General features: G+C 36.1%; 2 protein-coding genes across 3 annotated transcripts; both read right to left on the minus strand.

The window, feature by feature from the left end:
* Nucleotides 1-2,943: 2,943 nt before the first annotated feature.
* Nucleotides 2,944-5,621, minus strand: LOC126787935 (lactoylglutathione lyase GLX1-like). Its single transcript, XM_050513859.1, has 9 exons — nucleotides 5,577-5,621; nucleotides 5,330-5,451; nucleotides 5,060-5,196; nucleotides 4,863-4,927; nucleotides 4,557-4,772; nucleotides 4,368-4,418; nucleotides 4,104-4,214; nucleotides 3,699-3,854; nucleotides 2,944-3,343 (listed from the first exon to the last, which is right to left on the minus strand). The coding sequence occupies exons 1-9, from the start codon at nucleotides 5,619-5,621 to the stop codon at nucleotides 3,296-3,298; spliced, it is 951 nt and encodes a 316-aa protein (XP_050369816.1). The 3' UTR covers nucleotides 2,944-3,295.
* A 3,086-nt stretch (nucleotides 5,622-8,707) lies between these two features.
* On the minus strand, nucleotides 8,708-18,778 carry LOC126785902 (DNA mismatch repair protein MSH5). Of its 2 annotated transcripts, XM_050511579.1 has the most exons (34): nucleotides 18,686-18,778; nucleotides 18,219-18,250; nucleotides 17,953-18,047; nucleotides 17,628-17,708; nucleotides 17,482-17,554; nucleotides 17,064-17,127; nucleotides 16,746-16,900; nucleotides 16,522-16,623; nucleotides 16,431-16,458; nucleotides 16,307-16,338; nucleotides 16,154-16,211; nucleotides 15,594-15,680; nucleotides 15,225-15,281; nucleotides 14,271-14,372; nucleotides 14,090-14,134; nucleotides 13,521-13,598; nucleotides 13,190-13,240; nucleotides 13,017-13,098; nucleotides 12,753-12,826; nucleotides 12,576-12,675; nucleotides 12,301-12,397; nucleotides 12,074-12,163; nucleotides 11,922-11,986; nucleotides 11,756-11,814; nucleotides 11,338-11,414; nucleotides 11,157-11,243; nucleotides 10,604-10,665; nucleotides 10,442-10,503; nucleotides 10,221-10,274; nucleotides 10,051-10,133; nucleotides 9,643-9,674; nucleotides 9,349-9,372; nucleotides 9,022-9,137; nucleotides 8,708-8,809 (listed from the first exon to the last, which is right to left on the minus strand). In XM_050511579.1, the coding sequence occupies exons 1-34, from the start codon at nucleotides 18,722-18,724 to the stop codon at nucleotides 8,726-8,728; spliced, it is 2,427 nt and encodes an 808-aa protein (XP_050367536.1). In that variant the 5' UTR covers nucleotides 18,725-18,778; the 3' UTR covers nucleotides 8,708-8,725. The 2 variants fall into 2 exon arrangements, with proteins under 2 accessions (XP_050367536.1, XP_050367537.1); XM_050511580.1 differs by lacking the exons at nucleotides 17,482-17,554; nucleotides 17,628-17,708; nucleotides 17,953-18,047; nucleotides 18,219-18,250; nucleotides 18,686-18,778 and having other exon boundaries at nucleotides 16,746-16,934; nucleotides 17,064-17,131.
* Between the last annotated feature and the right edge of the window lie 45 nt (nucleotides 18,779-18,823).

The following is an 18,823-nucleotide window of genomic DNA, read 5'->3' on the forward strand; positions in this document are numbered from 1 at the left end:
CGGTGTGTGACTCCTTTAAACCCACCTGAAAAGTTTTTGTACAACAAATATGACAACAGAAAAGAGAATACGTACTCCCATTGGTGTATGTTGGTGAACTCCGAATGGATGATATGGATTTCTCGATATTCGGGTTGAATTTTACATATATTGCACGTTTGAATGGACAATATGAATTTATCGACGTATTCAGGTTTTTACGACATAGTACGATGTAGCTTTAGAAGAAAATTCTGTTATGCACTGCTGCATACTATATAACAACATTTTCCTCCACAAACTACCCCCACACTGACACGTGCATTTTATGATACAATTTCATCACCACACACAACTGTGTGTATACTTTACCTTGCAGCACAACAGATGAGTCTATTATTAGCTGGTATGATGAAGTTTAAATAAAGTAGCGAATTAAGGTGAAATTGATGATCTAAAATGTACGTAGTAAACTAGTAATGGTTGGCGGATCAAGATGGTATCACTAGTTAAGGTGGAGGTCTGTCGAATTGGATCGGAGAGGATTGAGCTGAGTTGAAGTACGTGATGTTAACGTGTAAAACTATGGCATGTTTACTTACCTGGAATGGAGTTGTATTCTGCTGGAATCAATTCCATTACGGTGTTTACCTGCCAAGAGGAATGAAATTCGTGGTGGGGCCCACCTCTAAAACTGGAATGAATTCCGGAAGAGATTTGGAATTGTAATACCAAGGGGGGAGGTGGGAATTGGAGGGAATAGGAGGGAATGAAAATTTCTTCAAAAAATATCCTTACCCCTATGACTTGATTATATTAGTTGTGTGTTTAGTTTGACATGTAGACATAGTACCTTAATAGGCCTCTACTTAATTAGCCATAGCTACAAAATGACTTACTTAAATACATATTTTGATCAAGTGTTGCAAAGGAAACACTAAAGAGAGAGTTTTTTCCTATTTATAAAAGGGTATTTTGGTAATTAACTTAAATTTAATTATGACTCCTTATTACAAGTAAAAAACAACAATCGTAACTAGTTTATTTCCTATTCCTCCGTATTATTCCATTCCGTCTCCCATTCTTTCCGATTCCTATTTCATATTAATTTCATTCCGGATAAGTAAATGTGCCACGAATGTGTCTCTTTCATCTATATCATTATTGTTGGGACTACAATGATTAATGTCTATGGTCGTTAGTTCATGGATGGATTTGAGTATGTCAGTATAGGTCGATATCGATTAAGGATTAGATATCTCCTTGATTTGACGAAGATAGATCGAGATCGTAAGAGGGTGTCTACAAGCATATTAGAGTATCTTAAGTCTTCAACATACTGGATATTTTTACTAAACAGTCTTCGTATTGGCTTGATTGTTAACTTTACATTAACATTATTACCAATTTGCTGCAAGCGTTAAAGTTCTTCTCCTTGTGTTATATATGTTTCTGATGTAACCTTATACATTTTGAAACTTCATATTTGCAATAAGCTAAGCTGGTGAAGTTCATAAAGGCATGTGCCTAACCACTCTGAAACAATAATGTATTGATCGATATACATACAACATGGTGTTGGTATAAATGAAGAGACGTAAATTGCAACTGCATAAAATTAAGGAGGCTAGGGTGAATCTAGATCGAAGCCAAGGACAAGGACTCTTGTCTTTTCTTTTTTATTTGGTCAGAGAATATCGATCTTTATTTAAATCGAATAACGTACATAAGCAAGAGATAATGGCATAATCGACTGCAACGCATTTTGCTTCGATCATCACTCCTCTTTTTCTTCTTCAGATAAATCAATCTGATCAACTATTCTAACATCATAATATATTCTACAACTACAAGTTGAATAATTTGATTAGGCGAATGTACTACGTCAATGCCAATCAATATCAATAAGGCTTGTTGCTCCGTGCTCGATCTCTATCGATATTTTTAATTACGAAAGGCGTTAAAGAGTTAAGACCTGCCCCATAGGAAGGTATATATAGGAACCAGAGCGAGCTGCTGATCAGGAGAGGCTCAACACTGCATTCTTGATCTTTGATATAGATCAACTTGCTACAATGTCTGTCAAACAAGAAGAAAGCATGTCTCCAAAAGAGATGCATATATAATAACTAGTCCTGTTCGGTTAACATATAGACGTGTTAGCTAGTGATAATGTGGATTGATTTTGATTTTGATTTTGACATGTGGGTTTATATTTGTGCTGTATTATATATGGTCCATCATGTGAAAATGGCCAGACATGTCTAAACATTTCTCAGACTTTGTACAAGGCCAATCATTCCAAGTGCTCAGAGATCCTATCTCTGAAGTGAATCCCTGAGTTCTTCTAGACATCAGTTCCTCATGCATTATCTTGGGTGATCGACGGTATAAGTTTTGCGTTTGAAGAATTTCAGAGCGTTCAAGCTTTATTGACAATCAACTTTTCTTCTCAAGCACGCCATATCATATCAAACTTTAAAATGAACGTTACGTACTGATGATCACCTGGATTCAATGATATATATATATATTGACTAAGTGGAAAATTGCAAATGGCTGCCTGTCCTATATTAATTAAAGATAGTAATATCTATATGTTCGAACAACAGGAGCTTGAATAAAGATGCAAATTTATTTCTCGTGTTATGTCATTTACGAGTCATGATCGACATGAAAATTTAATGTTGATTAGAAGAGTCAAGTGTTTGTGATTATATATGCATGAGATCATGCATGCATGCCAACTGAAATCTTGAACTATTTTCATAATGCCTCGCACTTTGCTATGGTTGTTCGTTCATCAAAATTTGACATCGAGCTCGATTAAGGAATTAGACCTAAAATGATATATAGAAAATCGTAAGAGAGTGAGTACAAGCATTAGAGTATCCTTAGCTTGATTGTTAACGTTACCAGTACGTATACTCTTAACATTATCACCAACTTGCAACGGCTAAATAGTTCTTCTCCAGTACTTGTATATACTATGTGTTATTGATGTAAAATTATACATTTTGGAACTTCGAATTTGAGATTGAGCTAGTGAAGTTCATATCGGCATGTATCTAACCACTCTTTGATACAATAATGTAATCGATATACATACAGCACCATATGGTATAAATGAAGAGATGTAAATTGAAACTGCATATAATTTAAGGAGTGCAAATCTAGAAGCCAATGATGGACAATGACTTTTGATTTTTCCTTTTATTTTGGTAAGGGAGAATTAAAGAAATCGAACGATGTCATTAGGTGCATAAGCTAGCAAGAGACCTAAAATGACTGCAAGAGGGGCATTTTGGTTCGATCATCAATCTTTCTTCAGATATTTAGCATAGTCATCATTGTCCACCAACACCTGGAGAGATTACCAATTAGCATTACAATATCGAAGAAGGGAACTTGCACCCTCCAAAGAAAGAAAAATGAAACCTACAAAACTATATACGTGCAAATCATATATATTACTTAAGTCAGATTGGTGTTCAGACCCGTGATTAGACGTTCATTATACAGCAGATATATATTGGGAAAGAGAACACTAATGCCATTTTTGCTAGTAATCACTCATCAGTCATCAACTGAATCCATTTAACTATTATTGTTTGCTTCCAACCTAGCTAGCTCTTTACCTCAATACATCTAGCTATATAAATGTCCCATTTACTTCAGGAAAAAAAATCCGAAACGAAAAGAAAAAACAAGGGGTTTACCGTTTCAAAGCCATCTGAATCAAGGAATGCAGTGATTTTGGACCCGAGAAATGGAATTGGACCTGGTGGTCGAATTATTTTGCCACCAAGTTCCTGTACAACCTGTTTAACAGCTGCAGCACTACTTTTGTATACATCATCAGTGCCAATAGCAACCTGAAATTTCAATTAGAAAAATTAGAAAACTAGATATGAGTGAAAAAATAAATAAAATTAATTCGAGTTGAATTGGTCTGATCAACGTTCGAAATCCAGGAAAATAAAAGGAAGAGACGGATAAATTAGAAATGAGCCAAGTCAACAATGACTTTGCAACGTACTCCTTCCCTTATTTAGCAGATATTGGATGATATGGATGTTGCAAGGGAACTATATACAATATACGTATAATAAGTAATAACTGACCTGTGCATATCCATTTCCTTTGGTATACTCTGTCACATTAAAGTTATATTTCAGCTCGATGACGACCGTCTGAGTATAGTTGGTTCCATAACCGACCATAGCTACAGTGTACTGCATGAAGTCGATCATGAAGATTGAAGTAAAAGTTAACATAATTGTTAATGCATATTCTTTAGTATTAAGTTTACAACTTTACAGGATTGCCAACTTTGATGCAAAACCTTGTATCGAAAAAAAAAACTTTGATGCAAAACCACTATTTACCTGCTCTTCAGTATTGTTGAACGTTGGCAGAAGCAATTTCATTCCCAAGGCCTGCATTAACATATCCGAAGCATGCATGATTAACTAATAACATATCGTAAATTACTGTTGTAAGGAGAAAGCAGACTATAGCTAGCTAGGATTTAAGTGTACCAAAGACTAATTAGAGTCTTAATTTGCACTACCTACCCTTTCGTAGAAGTCAATAGAACGATCAATGTCAACCACATTTAAGCACATATGATTAAGCGGTTCTGGAGTAGGCGGTCGGAGAAGGAGCTCGAAACTGTAGCCATCGGGATCATTCACAAATGCGTAGATGGTAGTTCCGCCAGGTGTGACTGGCCCTGGTTCACGAGTAATCACCCCTCCAGCGGCTCGAATTTTTTCAACCATTGTGTAAATCTGAGTGTAAACCAATACGAACAACGTTAACGATTTAACGTGTAAACCCCTCATAAACAAAAGCTTAAACAGAACATACGATGCACGTACATCTTGAGTTGTAATTCCGAAATGACTGAAAGCTGTCCCGAGCTCTAATTTGCCAACTGCAGTGTCTGCGAAGTAAGATGTTTAAGATGCAAGTCTATTAAATATATGACTTTATGGTCGTAAAAGGTTGAGAAATCATTTGGAAGCAGAATTTATGGTTTCTTTGGGTTGCAATTCAGGAGATATATACTGAGTACCGAACATACGGTATTGAGTGAGCCCCAGAATAAATTGAGTATCTTCAGATCCGAACCCAATGACTGCGGTTGAGAAATTTGCTTCTGGAAACTCTTTTCTGCTCAAAATTTTCATCCCAAGAAACTCGGTGTAGAACCTGATCGACCATGCAATCAAATTATAAGAAACAAATTAATTTATCTAGCAGGATCTCATATATATACTCAGGGACTTAAGAACCATATATAGATTTGCATATAAAGCAGAAACGTGTTGCCAAAATTTCTTACTTAATGGTTCGATCAAGATCACCAACTCTTATATTGGCACGCAGAAAACGGCGATCATCGTTTTGAACCCATTCCAAAACATTGTCAGGGGGACTACTGCGAGCTGCCGTGCTTAAATCAATCTGCAGATTCACACATATTTAATTGGTTCTTATGATTAGGGATGAAATACTCTATTGATTGCAGATTTGCATGTAGAATTTAGCCATGCATTGTTAAAATGCATGCATGCATATAGAGAGCTTACCAAAGAGATGAGCAAAAGAACACAGAAGACCAAGTGCTGGTACATCATTTTAACTCGTAAGTACAATTGGTGAATATCAATATATTGTTTGATAGTAAATCAACACGATCTGTGCGTAAACAATGAGCCTCTATCACCTATTTATAATAGATTAGAATTGACTTTTATCAGATACTATCGTATATATATAGTTGGCCTTTAATATACTTCCCTTTGACCAAATAATAGTCATTTTTCCGTATACTTGGCGTATAATCCTTGGTCCGATTACTATAAGATAAGTTTTCTTGGTCATTGCGTAGAACTTTTGCCTGCTATAATCGAGTTGTGATGATTATATATTGCTACTATGATATTTTGTTGTTGTCTGTGAATTAGTCAGATAGTCTTATTTCTGGAACATACTACTATATTATTGATTTACAGTAGAATTCAAGGTTTACGTACCGTAATGGTCTCTATTGATCGTATTTGCATAGACGATTTCATACTTCTGTACTCAAAATTAAGTTTGAATAATTTGATTAACCGAATCTACTTCGTCGACTCGCTGCTTTTGGCGTTAGGGTGCTCTCTTGGGCAAGCAATGTCAATTAGGCCTCATCATTTAGCCCACGGATCTGATCGACTTTTACCTGGCCCGGCCCGCGAGAAAGCCTGCCAAAACCGACTTCCGTGGGGAGACGGCCGGGCTTAGTTTAGAGGTGGGAAACCCGGCTCGGCCCGCCAAGCCCGCAAGACCCGGCCTATGAAAATCTGTAAGGCCCGGCCCGTAAAAGCCCGCCAAGTAATAAAATATTATACATACATATTCTATTAGGTTTAGAATAAAACTATCGTATTATGAAGCGACTATATGAAGGAAACTTCTCGGGATCGATCGACACCAGCCAATATGATCGGTATATATATTTAGTGGCCATGTAAAAAACATTACTAATTCGGACCTCGTTTGATCGTCAAAATTTTTGGTAAACCAAAAACACCACTAATATGCCCTAAGAGATGACTCATTACCAAGATGCGAATGCTAAAAACTGTTTACATATTTGAAAATCACTCAAATTTTTGTCACCGATTATGCATGGTCGTAACGAGGAAACCCATTTGGATAGAATTTTCCAAGATCAACATTGCATTCTTGACAGTACTGATTGATCAACTTGCTACAATGTCTCTCAACCAAAAATACCACTAATATGCCCTAAATGAAGACTCATTACCAAGATGTGAACGCCAAAAGCCATTTGCATATCTAAAATAACCTAATTTTGTCAACAATTGTGCACGATCGCACCGAGAAAACCCATTTGGCGAAGCCCCGGTCAATGGGGGGTTTTAATATGTCAAAAATCATCTTTTTGGTTGACCGTAGGTACGGACAATTAAACCATGTCCAAAACGGACAAAATTTTTACATGAAAAACAATGAGCTTGAACCCTACCTAAATATATACACTGATCACATCTGCTGGTGTCGATCGACCATATTTCGAAATGGAGTTGTCGATCGCCAAAGTGTCTACTAATGTATCATAACTTTTTTATATTGGGTTTAGAATAAAATTATCGCATTATGAAGCGACTATATGAAGGAAACTTCTCGAGATCGATCGACACCAGCCGATGTGATCGGTATATATATTTAGCAACACTGTAAAAGTTCATCCAATTCGGACCTCGTTTGACCGTCGGAATTTCCGGTAAACCAAAAACACCACTAATATGCCCTAAGGGAAGACCCATTACCAAGATGCGAACATTGAAAGCCATTTGCATATATGAACTCACCTAATTTTTATCACCGATCGTGCGTGGTCGCAGTAAGGAAATTCATTTGGCAAAACCCCGGTTAATGGGGGTTTTAATATATCAAAATGCATCTTTTTTGTTGACTATAGGTACGGACAGTCAAACCATGTTCAAAATGGACGAAATTTTTAGAGGATCCCTAAATATATATACTGATCACATCTGTTGGTGTCGATTGATCATATTTCGAACTGGAGTTGTTGATCGCCGAAGTGTCTACTAATGTATCATAACCTTTATATTAGGTTTATAATAAAACTATTGCTTTATGAAGCGACTATATGAAGAAGACTTATCGGGATCGATCGACCATATTTTGATTGTTTCGCTCTTCAGTTTTACGTGCTCCTACCTCTCCAATACGTACCCGGTCACGTGGGTTTCATTTTTGCGTTTGAAAGATTTTAGGGTGTTCAAGCTTTTGCATCAACTTTTCTTCTCAAACCGCGAAATATCAAACTTTGAAATGAACATTACTGATGATTAATTCAAATTTTGTTTTTTTATTAAATCAACTGGATTCAATGAGATATTGACTATGGTAAACTGCAAATAGCTGCCTGTCTTAAATAAAATATAGAAATATATATTTTTTGTTCTAACAAGAGGACCTTGAATTAAAGATGCAAAATTCTTGTGTTATGTCATTCATGAGTCATGACATGACATTTGATATTCATGGGGAGTCAATGTCTGATAATGCATGAGATCATGCCAACTGAAATTTGTGGCATGCTTAGTTGGAAACTCTCAAGTCATAGATGAACTTGCGGTTACGAAACAATCAAAACTAGTTAATTTACGCGTAGACTTGATTGGAGTTCCGCTATCGAAACCACAAGACTTGTTCATAGAGAAAAATCAAACATCTTTCAGCTTGTTCCTTTAATTATGTGCAGTGAAGAGAGGGGAACAATATATGATTTGTGTACCATTACAGAATCAGAGGGCACGCGCAGTTAGGAACCAGAGATTTGAATATCAGATACATGTATTACGTACAATTTAATATCTACATTGAACTATTTACATGAAAGGAAACATGTTTCACCTAAGCATTCATCAACATATCTATTACCTTCTGTAATCTTTATCATCGACCAATGATAAAGATAATGCCCCGCACATTGCTATCTGGATCCGACTGCAACCTCTCTGAGTTCATCACGACCACAAAACGGCGAAGTTACCTGAAAGAAAGAATGATATAAATTGATTACATATTTAAACCCCCATCTGCGGATCCAAATTAGTATCTCAAGTAAATTTTGCGACAGGAGCCCTTGGAACAAACAATGAAGGTGAAGGAGCCGGCAGAGGTTACCTCTGGTGCTTTTTTAGGATGGAGGAAATAAGTCTCGAAAGAACAGGCCTAGATCACCCTGGTGAACATCAAATGCCAACATCTTGTCCACTATTTTCTGCATTGAATTAAAAAGAAGGAAAGAAAGAAGGCTGAACATAAATATGACAAAAAGGCGTAATTATTGTAGAATTTTTTCATAGCTTTTCAGTTTTCACAAGCCATTTGAAGTGTGAATCTTGCGCAAGTACGTTTGCACCAACAAAGTTACATCATCTAATTTCAAGCTTGATGTTCAAGACATAAGAGATTAAGTTCTTGAACTAAAACCTGGTATTGCCGATCCTGAATTGATATATTCTCATTGCACAATCGTTCGACATGCTGATTATTTCCAATAGCTTCCAATACAAATGATGCTCTCTTGATAACTTCCTCAGGGACACCTACGTACCAGTAATATTTCAAAACATTCTGCTGTTAGACTGAAGCTGCCACCACCAACATTTCCTCAAGACTGTAGTGGAGAGAAGGATATCGTCGCAGATATGTCATGTGTGTGTGTGTGCGTGTGTGTGTGTGGGATGAGGGAACTCCAAAATGCTTTCTTTTTTTCCTGGAAATCACTAGCATAAGTTTCAAGGTCCACACACGTACCAGCAAGTAGTGCACAATGCAGACCTGTAGGGATGTACAAAATAGTAAACAGACTGTGACTCCATATAGCAATACTCCAATAGACATTCTGAACTTAGATAGATACGTGTCTGTCACATGATTTTATATGTTCGCGTGCGTGAAAGAGAACATGTACACATATACGAGAGGCTACTACCCTTGTAAGGTTACTGTTTGTTACTTTAAGATGCTAAATATTTGTTCAACTATTTATCATGGTAACTGCCTCAGCTTAGCTAACATTTTGGTGAATGCAAGTTTATATATACTCACCATAACTAAGCAGTGCATGTCCAGGAACTAGCCTGCAAAAGATGAAAATTTAATTTACAAACATCGGACAGAAAAGTTATGTTCAACAGCAGGGAACCAAAGGACAATGGAATCAGAGATGCTGTTACTCCTAACTGTACAGTTCATAAAGCCATAATTTACTGTCTATGGCTAGAGTACAGATAAATAATAAATCTGTTTTTAGCAGAAATCGTAACTTATTAATGGCCCTGTAACGAAAACAACTTAGGGTCATCCTCTGATACACACTATTTACAGAAGCAAACTGCAAGTTGGCAAAATTTACATGCATGACCACTGTGATCCACGGAAATGGCTTCAAACTCATTTCCGAAAGAGTGAAACAAATTCCTTAGCAAGGCAATGTATAGAGATGCGAAATTCTACCTATACAGAAAAACAATATCCTCAATATCTGTGGAGTCGTCAGGCCTCAGTACACTCATAGTGTAAAATGAGATCTTCTTGGACTGAAATCCAAAGAATATGTTAATAATAATCAATCTTGCAATTTCTACCTGGAAGTATGAATCAGTGTATAAAATATAAACCCTTACTTTAGGTAAGCAACTATCGCTGAATAACTCCGTCAAATGGGTGCACACTAGAACCTGCAAAAGAATACAAGTTCCAGACAGAGTGACTTTTAATTCTCATGATGGCCTAGTGCACATACGACGAAGAGATATGTAGAAAAAGAAAACAAAGCAAAAACAATCTGGAAGATTTATATTAGGTCTGAGATTCAATTCTCATGGCATGAAGATAGAGCCTCAACCTTTGGGGGTGAATCATAGGACACCAAGTAGTTTATGGTTCCACCAAGCAGACCAACGCCATCTGCAACAAAATAGAGAATGATTATGGCATACTGAGACAGCTGAGCTCAGAAGGGATTATCAAAAAGATTATTCGTGTTTGAGGAAGGGGAGAGGCTAACCTTCTGTTAGAGTGCCTTTACCAAATTCATCCACAAGACACAAAGACCGTGAAGTTGCCTGCCTGTTTGTAATCACAAATCAATTAATATCAGCAAGAAGGAATAATCTTCTGATACTATTATTGGTGTTACAATGCTCGGTACTTGCGTCCTAATAACCACCAGAGTAGGTTTAAAGCCAGAATATATATAGAGGAGGTTACCTATTATTACAATATCACTTCGCAACAGAATTGCTCATGTAGATGTTATTGAACACCATGTTGCTTGTTTTGTTTAAATAAACCGATATTACTTAAATATATTTCTCAGAAAGAAACTTGAATAACAACTAAAAGTAGATGCCATATTGATAAACATGCCGTATTGATAATATCACTTGAACAGTCTGAATTATGACAATGCATAAACAACTAAAAGAGAGACAAGTATGGGTCTAGGACAGTAAGCAAGTAAAAGAATAACATGCATCAGAAGATGCAAATGCTGAAAGCTAAATGAAATTCAGTTAGTCTGCAGTGTTACATTCAAAAGGGGTCTATTTTCAGTTTACCTTAGCATCATCCCTACTTGATGCAGATCAATCATGAATGTTGATTGCTCTGCAGTCATGAGTTTGCTTCCCATTGCGCAGAATATTCTGTTAGAAGGAAATAGAAACTGTGGTTTGTTATCAATGGCGTACAGGTATAACATGAAACATGTGAAAGATGTTGGTAATATGTAGGCCACACCTATCAGTCAAACCCACAGTTGCAGCATCTGCCGGAACAAAGCTTCCTATATGCGCTAGAAAAACAATCAGAGCTACCTGGGGAGCATTACATTTCTTAATACATGTACATTAGTTTTTACACTATACGTAGCTGACGACCAATAATGCCAGAGGCATAAACCAAGTAAGAAAAATAAGGTGACCTTATAACAAATTTACATCTCTACTTGCAATACAGAATCAACATTCAGGTGATTCAGCATGGATGTTACACATAATTAAACATGCAAATATTTCTGATTATGCACCAAGAAGTTAATAAAAGAATGTCCTAGCACATACTGGCCACTAGCTGAATTAACCCGTCTTTCTGAAGAATTATAACATCCTTAGTAAGACACGTTAAAAAAAAATCTAAAACCCAGAAAAAATTTGACCTGCTTTATGTAGATGCTTTTCCCTGAATAGTTGGGACCAGTAATGATATTAATTCTTCCTGAACCAACAGAAACATTGGAAAATAACACTCAGCGCCAAAAGGTGGGACTTTTATCCTCTTGAAATTACTCGAGCATAGTTCAACTCAAAAGTATGGTTTGTTACCATCATTTTGAATCTTTGTGTCATTGGGAACAAAAGTGTCTACCGTCATTTCCTGCAAAACGTGTCTGGAAATGAAAGAGCTCTAATCACTAGTCTTCTCATGATTCATCACTAAAGTAACGAAAGATGCACATAAAAAAAATATATCTCACCTTCCGTTTTGTATATCAAGCAAACAGTCCATGGTCAAAGTAGGCCTAACATAATTGTTTTGACGGGCAACCAGCGCCAATGACAGAAAGCTACCGCATGATGAAATATTTATAAATAATAACTTAGTAAGCAAGATAAACTTACAAATAAAACAAAAACTTATCAAAAGGATGGGGTAGGGAAGGAGGAAGCTAGGGTGAGAGCACCGGTATTAAAAGATTCTCACCAATCAAGTTCAGCTGCAAAATTAACGGCTTTAAGCAGATGGGTTGAAAATAGAAGTATATGCGACACCAGATCCCGAGTGATCGCCCTCTCCATATCTATATAAGAAATCAAGAAGTTAAATTATTTATAAAGAAAATAAATATCAAATTACACCAGAATGAAAAGCATTCTGAATCTCGCATACAAGAAAACCTACTTTCACATGCAAGAATTTATTCCTGCAGCTATCTTACTACCACACCACTTCAATAAATTCTTTACTTTGTGGCATACCTAGTATTTTATGATAGATATCTCCCAGAAGATTATCCAATTCTCGAGTCTTTGGAGTACGATAAAAAAATCTTTTTGTTTCTCCTTCTGCATCAGAGAACTATGTTTGAAAGCTTTACGTTCTTGTAAAATAAGTTACAAATATATTTCAAATGATTTAAGCAAGCACTAACTTACAGCAAACTCAAAATCTTGAAGTGTCTCCAGGTTAGCTTCATCAAGTTTTTCTTCATAAATGCACATCAAATATCCTAGAAATTAAGCAACAGAAAAATAAAATTAAAATAGGAGCATTATTGTGTTTTGATCAGAAACATAACACTACTAAAATATTACTGCACTGATTAAATAACAAGTGAGAGGCTAGGAATATCTATAAAAGCTCATTTCAGTATGTCACTCAACAAAAGTCACATGAAAAACAATGAGCTTGAACCCTACCTATTTGGTGTATATAAACAATACAAGGAACAAGCTTGCCCTTGCCAAGCTGAGGAAGTCTCCCATGTTCCATCTTTGAAACCTGCCAGGAAATTCCTAAATCAAAACAAATGTGTTTGGTAATTCAATTTTAGTCATCTTTCTGATAAGATGATTATGTAACAGTCGATCACCTCTTCCAGAAATTCAGGCAATTCCTCATATATTTGCCTCAGCTCATCTAACTGTATAGAAATGAAAGAAAATAATTTGTTAACATTTCAATGGAAAATTTGGAAAATCCAAGCAGAAGAGACGTATCAAGAAAAATATAAGTTAACACACACAAGAACTTTTATCATCCAAATATTTAGTGTAAAGAAAAGCGTCATCAAATTAAGAGAATATTTTGGAAAAGATAAATTAAAAATACAGATAAAAACAAAATCAACGATGATGAATGAGGAGCAAGTAATATGCATTCACATTTAGCAAATAAGAATGGCAGTTTAAGGGACTTATTACCTCTGTACAGAAATCATCTTTTACAATTGTCTCATATCCCTTCTCTTTACTTCTGTTTACATCAAGAACACCAATTACCTACACACAAAAGTGTTTAGATTATGCTTTTTGTAAATTATTAGTGAAACAAATTCTGATGATTGAAAGAGAGTAATAAACACTGGTCTCTGGATTGTATTTTTTAGTCACTGTAATAGGCATCAGTTGGGTGTTCCTAATTTTCGGTTTCATTAATGATAATCGTATCATCTAGGTGGTCCAAAACTATAAAGACAATATGCCCAGGCACAAGAAGGAAATCAAAATAAATGCAACAGCATGAGGAGGACCAAACATGATACAGTTTGACAATGCGGATTAAATTTGAGTAACTGATAAGGGAAGACCTTTTAGTAAATTAAGCAACTGTTAAGTGGAGTACTTTAAGTGTGGTCTCTAATGTCTCTAAACATTGTGTTTTTTCCCTATTAGAAGAAAAATTCCTTCTTGTGGAAGATTCAAAAAATATATTTCTTCTTTACCATTACATGAAAGGCTATAAAAGGTTGAAGGCTACTTCACAAACTAACCAATTCATATACATAAGCAAGCTCAGTTGTAATGGATGAAGCAGCCTGATTTAATTGAGACAACAGAGAACAAAGAAGATTAGTAAACATTATATAAACAGAGGTACAACTTAACAGAAAATAAAACAGAAGATATATTGTACCCCAACTGTAAATAAAATAAAAAACAAAAGAATTAAACCTTCTCAATGATGTCGAAATTCAGGTACTTCGCATGCTCTTGAAGACTCTCAGAAACACCTACTTCAAAAATCTTGTTCACGTGCAAGAGTGAGCAAACACTCTAAGAGAGAGAGAGAGAAGAAAAAATAGAGTCAAAAGACACAATGTTTCACTGAGAATAAACAAAGTGAAGGAAGAATGATACAGTTACAATCCGTCTTGATGGGGATTAAGCTCTGCCTTAATCTAATCTTTAACAAGAGACAAAACCAAATTCATAAAGATGAAACAAGAATACAAGTAGGTTGGAAAATATATCCATATGAAAACCTCAGGAGATATATATTTCTCAGTAAAGAGGTGGCATAGTAGAAAGTAGAAACATCTTGTCTTACATGATCTTAATATCACCTTGTAGTAAGATTAAAATTTTTCGCATGTACTGCATCACTAATAATGTCTTACACCACCTAACTGTAACGTTGTAGAAAGGTTAACATCTGTTGCATGTACTGCACTCTTAAGGGTTTAATTGTAAATGTTAAGTTAAGTCAACTATGGAATGTAGATGTGAATGTGATGACTTGACTCACTATTTGTTTCTTCTGTAACTTAATCGTATGCACTAACTGTCAATAAACATTACAATATATGAAAAAGAATGATGAAAAATTGAAATCCTAAATTTAAACACATATAGATGCTAGAAGGCAGATCACCTGAGTTAGGAGCCTGTTAAAAACTTAAAACTGGGATAGAAGCCTATGATGATATCATAGATCTAAGCCTCCAAGTAGTGATATAGTGTTACAACATGATATGAAACTCCAGCATGCGCCATGACATCAGAACGGTCATAAATCAGTATGATTTTCATAAAGATACTAGCCTAGCTAGGGATCAGGTAAGAGTGCACACAGTGTTTGCACAGAAACTAGAGTTATGACATAGCAGAAAAGAGATTTTTTTTTACCTTTAAAAAAGCTGTCCAATCAGTACTGGTACATGCCAAGCTTGGGGAGTTGAATTTCTTCAAAAAAGGAAAAAAAAAGAACCGAAGAAAAGCTCAAAAATTAAGAAATAAAGACAACACAGGCAAAAAGACGTTGCCTTGTCATTCAGTCATGTCTAGTAATGATTACTTGCTGTTATAACAGCCACATTCATGAGAGACAACATGCTTCATCATAATTTTTGTAACCCAGAAATCAAGCTTAATAAGTCTATTGGTTTAAAAGTATACAGAATCGAAAATCAAGAAAGTAATGAAAAACCAAAATCTTACTTTCGGAGAAAGAAACAAACAGGATGCAGCAAAGGGTAGAATAGAGAAAGATGGTACCTTAAGTATGTGAGGAACATCCTTAACAGATTTCAGCGTTGACCGTAAAGACATGACTAGTTCTTCTGAAGATATAAAGAATGATATCTGATTGTCAAAGAAAAATAGCTATGGTCTTCACTAATAGAGATCTTTATAGTTAAGAAAGTCAACGTCTTATTAATCACTGATCTTGTGCTTTGGAAACAGTTTAGTAGTCACTAAAAGTTCAGCATCTGAAAGAAAGGGAGTTCACCAAGTAAGGGCAGCCTTACACTTTTTAGTTCACCCCGGATGAAGATAAAATCACACCCCCCCCCCCCCCCCCCCCCCACCCCAAACACTAAACCATGGAGAGCCTTCTTCAGCTTGATGTGGAAGCTACGGCAAAAAAAAAACAAATTGCTGCCTCCCCCTAGGGGGCACTTGGAAACAACTCCTTTCCGGGTAGGGAAAAGAGCTGAGAGTAGAAAGCTGCAGCGGTTGTCCTTTACTTTCAGAACTTTAGAGCAGTTTGATTAAGATCTTCTTTAACTAACTGATAACGTCGTATCACCTTGTAGCTTAAAATGAAAGGATACGGCATCAAGACGACTGGTTAGACTTTCAAGGTCAATGATTGGCCTTAAGAACCAGTTCCTAGTGAGATGAAAAATAGAATTCGTCAATGAGCCACTGGGTAAGAGGTTACTTCCAAAGTAGTGGCATAATAAATTAACAATCAGAAAATTTACCTCAAGAGGCGCCTCCCCATAGGAGTTACACACTGGAATAAGGATGACCATATTAGTAGCAAGCTTCTTAAAAAAATATTAAAACTATCAAAGTAAAATAAAAAACAAAGAAAAGGCTACTAACCTTATTTAACATGCCAAATACAGAAAACCTGAAATAAAATCATGTCAGATTATTTATCCTAAGAAAATTCAGCAAAGAATTTAGACTTTACCCTTCTTTTGCTCTACCAATGCCCATATGGCTGGGATGCTTATCTGTTTGGAAGATCTGCAATGCCTCATGAGCTGCTGCATCAAGTTTTAGAAAATTGTTTCTATTTGGTTGTAAAGGAGCACATTTATTCAAGTATCATACCAGAACCAGTTCAAAACCAGATGCCCATTCTCCAGCCCCCATGAAAAGAACAGAGCTAATTCACAAAGACTAAAAGGATACAATGAAACTTCTATAACAGAATCAATTGCAATAGATGCATTCCCGCATTCCATTTGTTCAAGTGTGTCCACAATCCTTTCATTCTCTAATATGGCGAGAAGGCCTCCACTAGTACGAACTTGAACATCACTTCCCATGTCCATCATAGAACTCAACTGCAGTTGACAAAATACAGTAAAGTTTCTGATACTTCAAAATGAAACGAGGAAACAATTATGTGAGAGGCAGAATAAAGAAAATTATAACATTCAAGGTAGAGTATATCAATAGTAATATAAGAACACATACATACATAAGATAGATAGCTTGCCTACTTACATAAGAAATTCTCTCCTTGATGTCTAACCCATCATCCATTCCAGTTACTCGAAGGTAAATCAGTCTGTAAAATTTAGGTAAAGAAATAAATAAAACATAATAATAATCATGTGAAAAACTAATAATGATCTGTAGTTCCCAACATCTCTCTAGCATAGACATGAAAGAATGAGGATGGCAATCTATGTTTTGTCAGAAACGTGAAATAAATGGCAGTAACCTATATGCATAGCCTTTCTTTTTATGGTAAGATCTCTTCACAAAGGCTAAAAATAGTAGAAATGATATTGTTATAAAACAGTATACTAAAGGCCTTCATGAAATATGATTTCTCTTCAACTTACTAAATTAAACCAAGTTCACAGTAGCCCCAATATTTAGAAAAATTAACACATTTACTGATGATGCTTCCATATACCTGTGCCATGCTTGCTCATAGCTAAAAACTGAACTTTTCACAAGCTTCACCGTAAAAGCCTCTGTTGTTCCATCTGCAATACTTCCAAAAGTAAACAACAGCTGACTAGATTTCAGGCATGGTCAAAACATATAATAGCAACATACCACTTCGTTGTAAAGCTGACAAGAAAGCTTCCTCGCTCTTTGTGCTTGTGTAGATGATCAGTGGCTTAGCTTGATATTTCACTGCAGAAATGTTATACCCATACAGAAACAGATAAGATACATGACGATGTGCTTGCTGAACAGTAACTGAAACTGAACTGACGCAAGTTATAAACACGATAAGACTACTTTTTGGTTGCAAACACAGCATAATTTGTCCAAGAAGAAAATCAATCACAAATTTCAGTACCGGGAGGCAGTACTGAACCAATAGGAGATTAGGAGTAGAGAAAATAGGCTTCCTAGAGAAGCAGGAATCACATACCCATATCAATTAGAGGGAAGTCCATGCTGCCATCTTCCCAAACTTCCATCACGTGAAGTTGGCGAATGCTGGAATCATAATAAGAAACTCCCACTCTGAAAAGTAAGCACCGCAGATCCATCAATTTCGGATTCTAGTTTTTTCTTAATACTAAGAAGGCAAAGCATATTTAGCTCAGTCTTAGCGGATAACATAAACATCATCGGCTATAAATCATAACAAATGATAACAAAGATAAAATAAAGCCAAAGTAACCGAGGACTCACCGATGGCCTTGCCGAATGCATGCCATGTACACCTGACATTATAATCCAGACAAAATTAAACAGTTAGATTAGCAAACATCACTATCAAAATTAAACAAAATTACTTGCAAACCGGATATAGTCAAGCTTCGCATAGCTAATGTTACTCAACGACAATCATAGCCTCTACTATGAAGAATTCAACAGAAATTAAACAAAAAAATTGAGATGAATGATCTGAACTCCTATTTTGATTTTCACAACAAACCGCAAAGAACCGAGCAGATCAAAGTTCGTGAGCCTAATGATCTGAATTCAATATCTAACTTAACAGGATAGACCGATCAAATTTGGTTTCAATCTAGTCGCGATTTCCCTAATTTGGATTATAACAAGTAAAACCTAGACTATAAAAATCGATTAAGCTCTTCTGCTACGATTTCCGGGCGAAGAACCGAAACGGAAGCGACGGAAATGTAAGAACTGACCTGCGGTAGAGCTTCGGTTTCGTCCATTTCCTCCTCCATTTCTTCGGCGACCGAGTTACGACTCAGAAGCGCAGAGAGCGAGAAGGAGCGAGTTGGCTCAGTCCGAGAGTCACGAGGTTCTGGGCGGGAGAAGTCCCG

Source organism: Argentina anserina, chromosome 3 (assembly GCF_933775445.1).
Source record: "Argentina anserina chromosome 3, drPotAnse1.1, whole genome shotgun sequence".
NCBI lineage: Eukaryota > Viridiplantae > Streptophyta > Magnoliopsida > Rosales > Rosaceae > Argentina > Argentina anserina.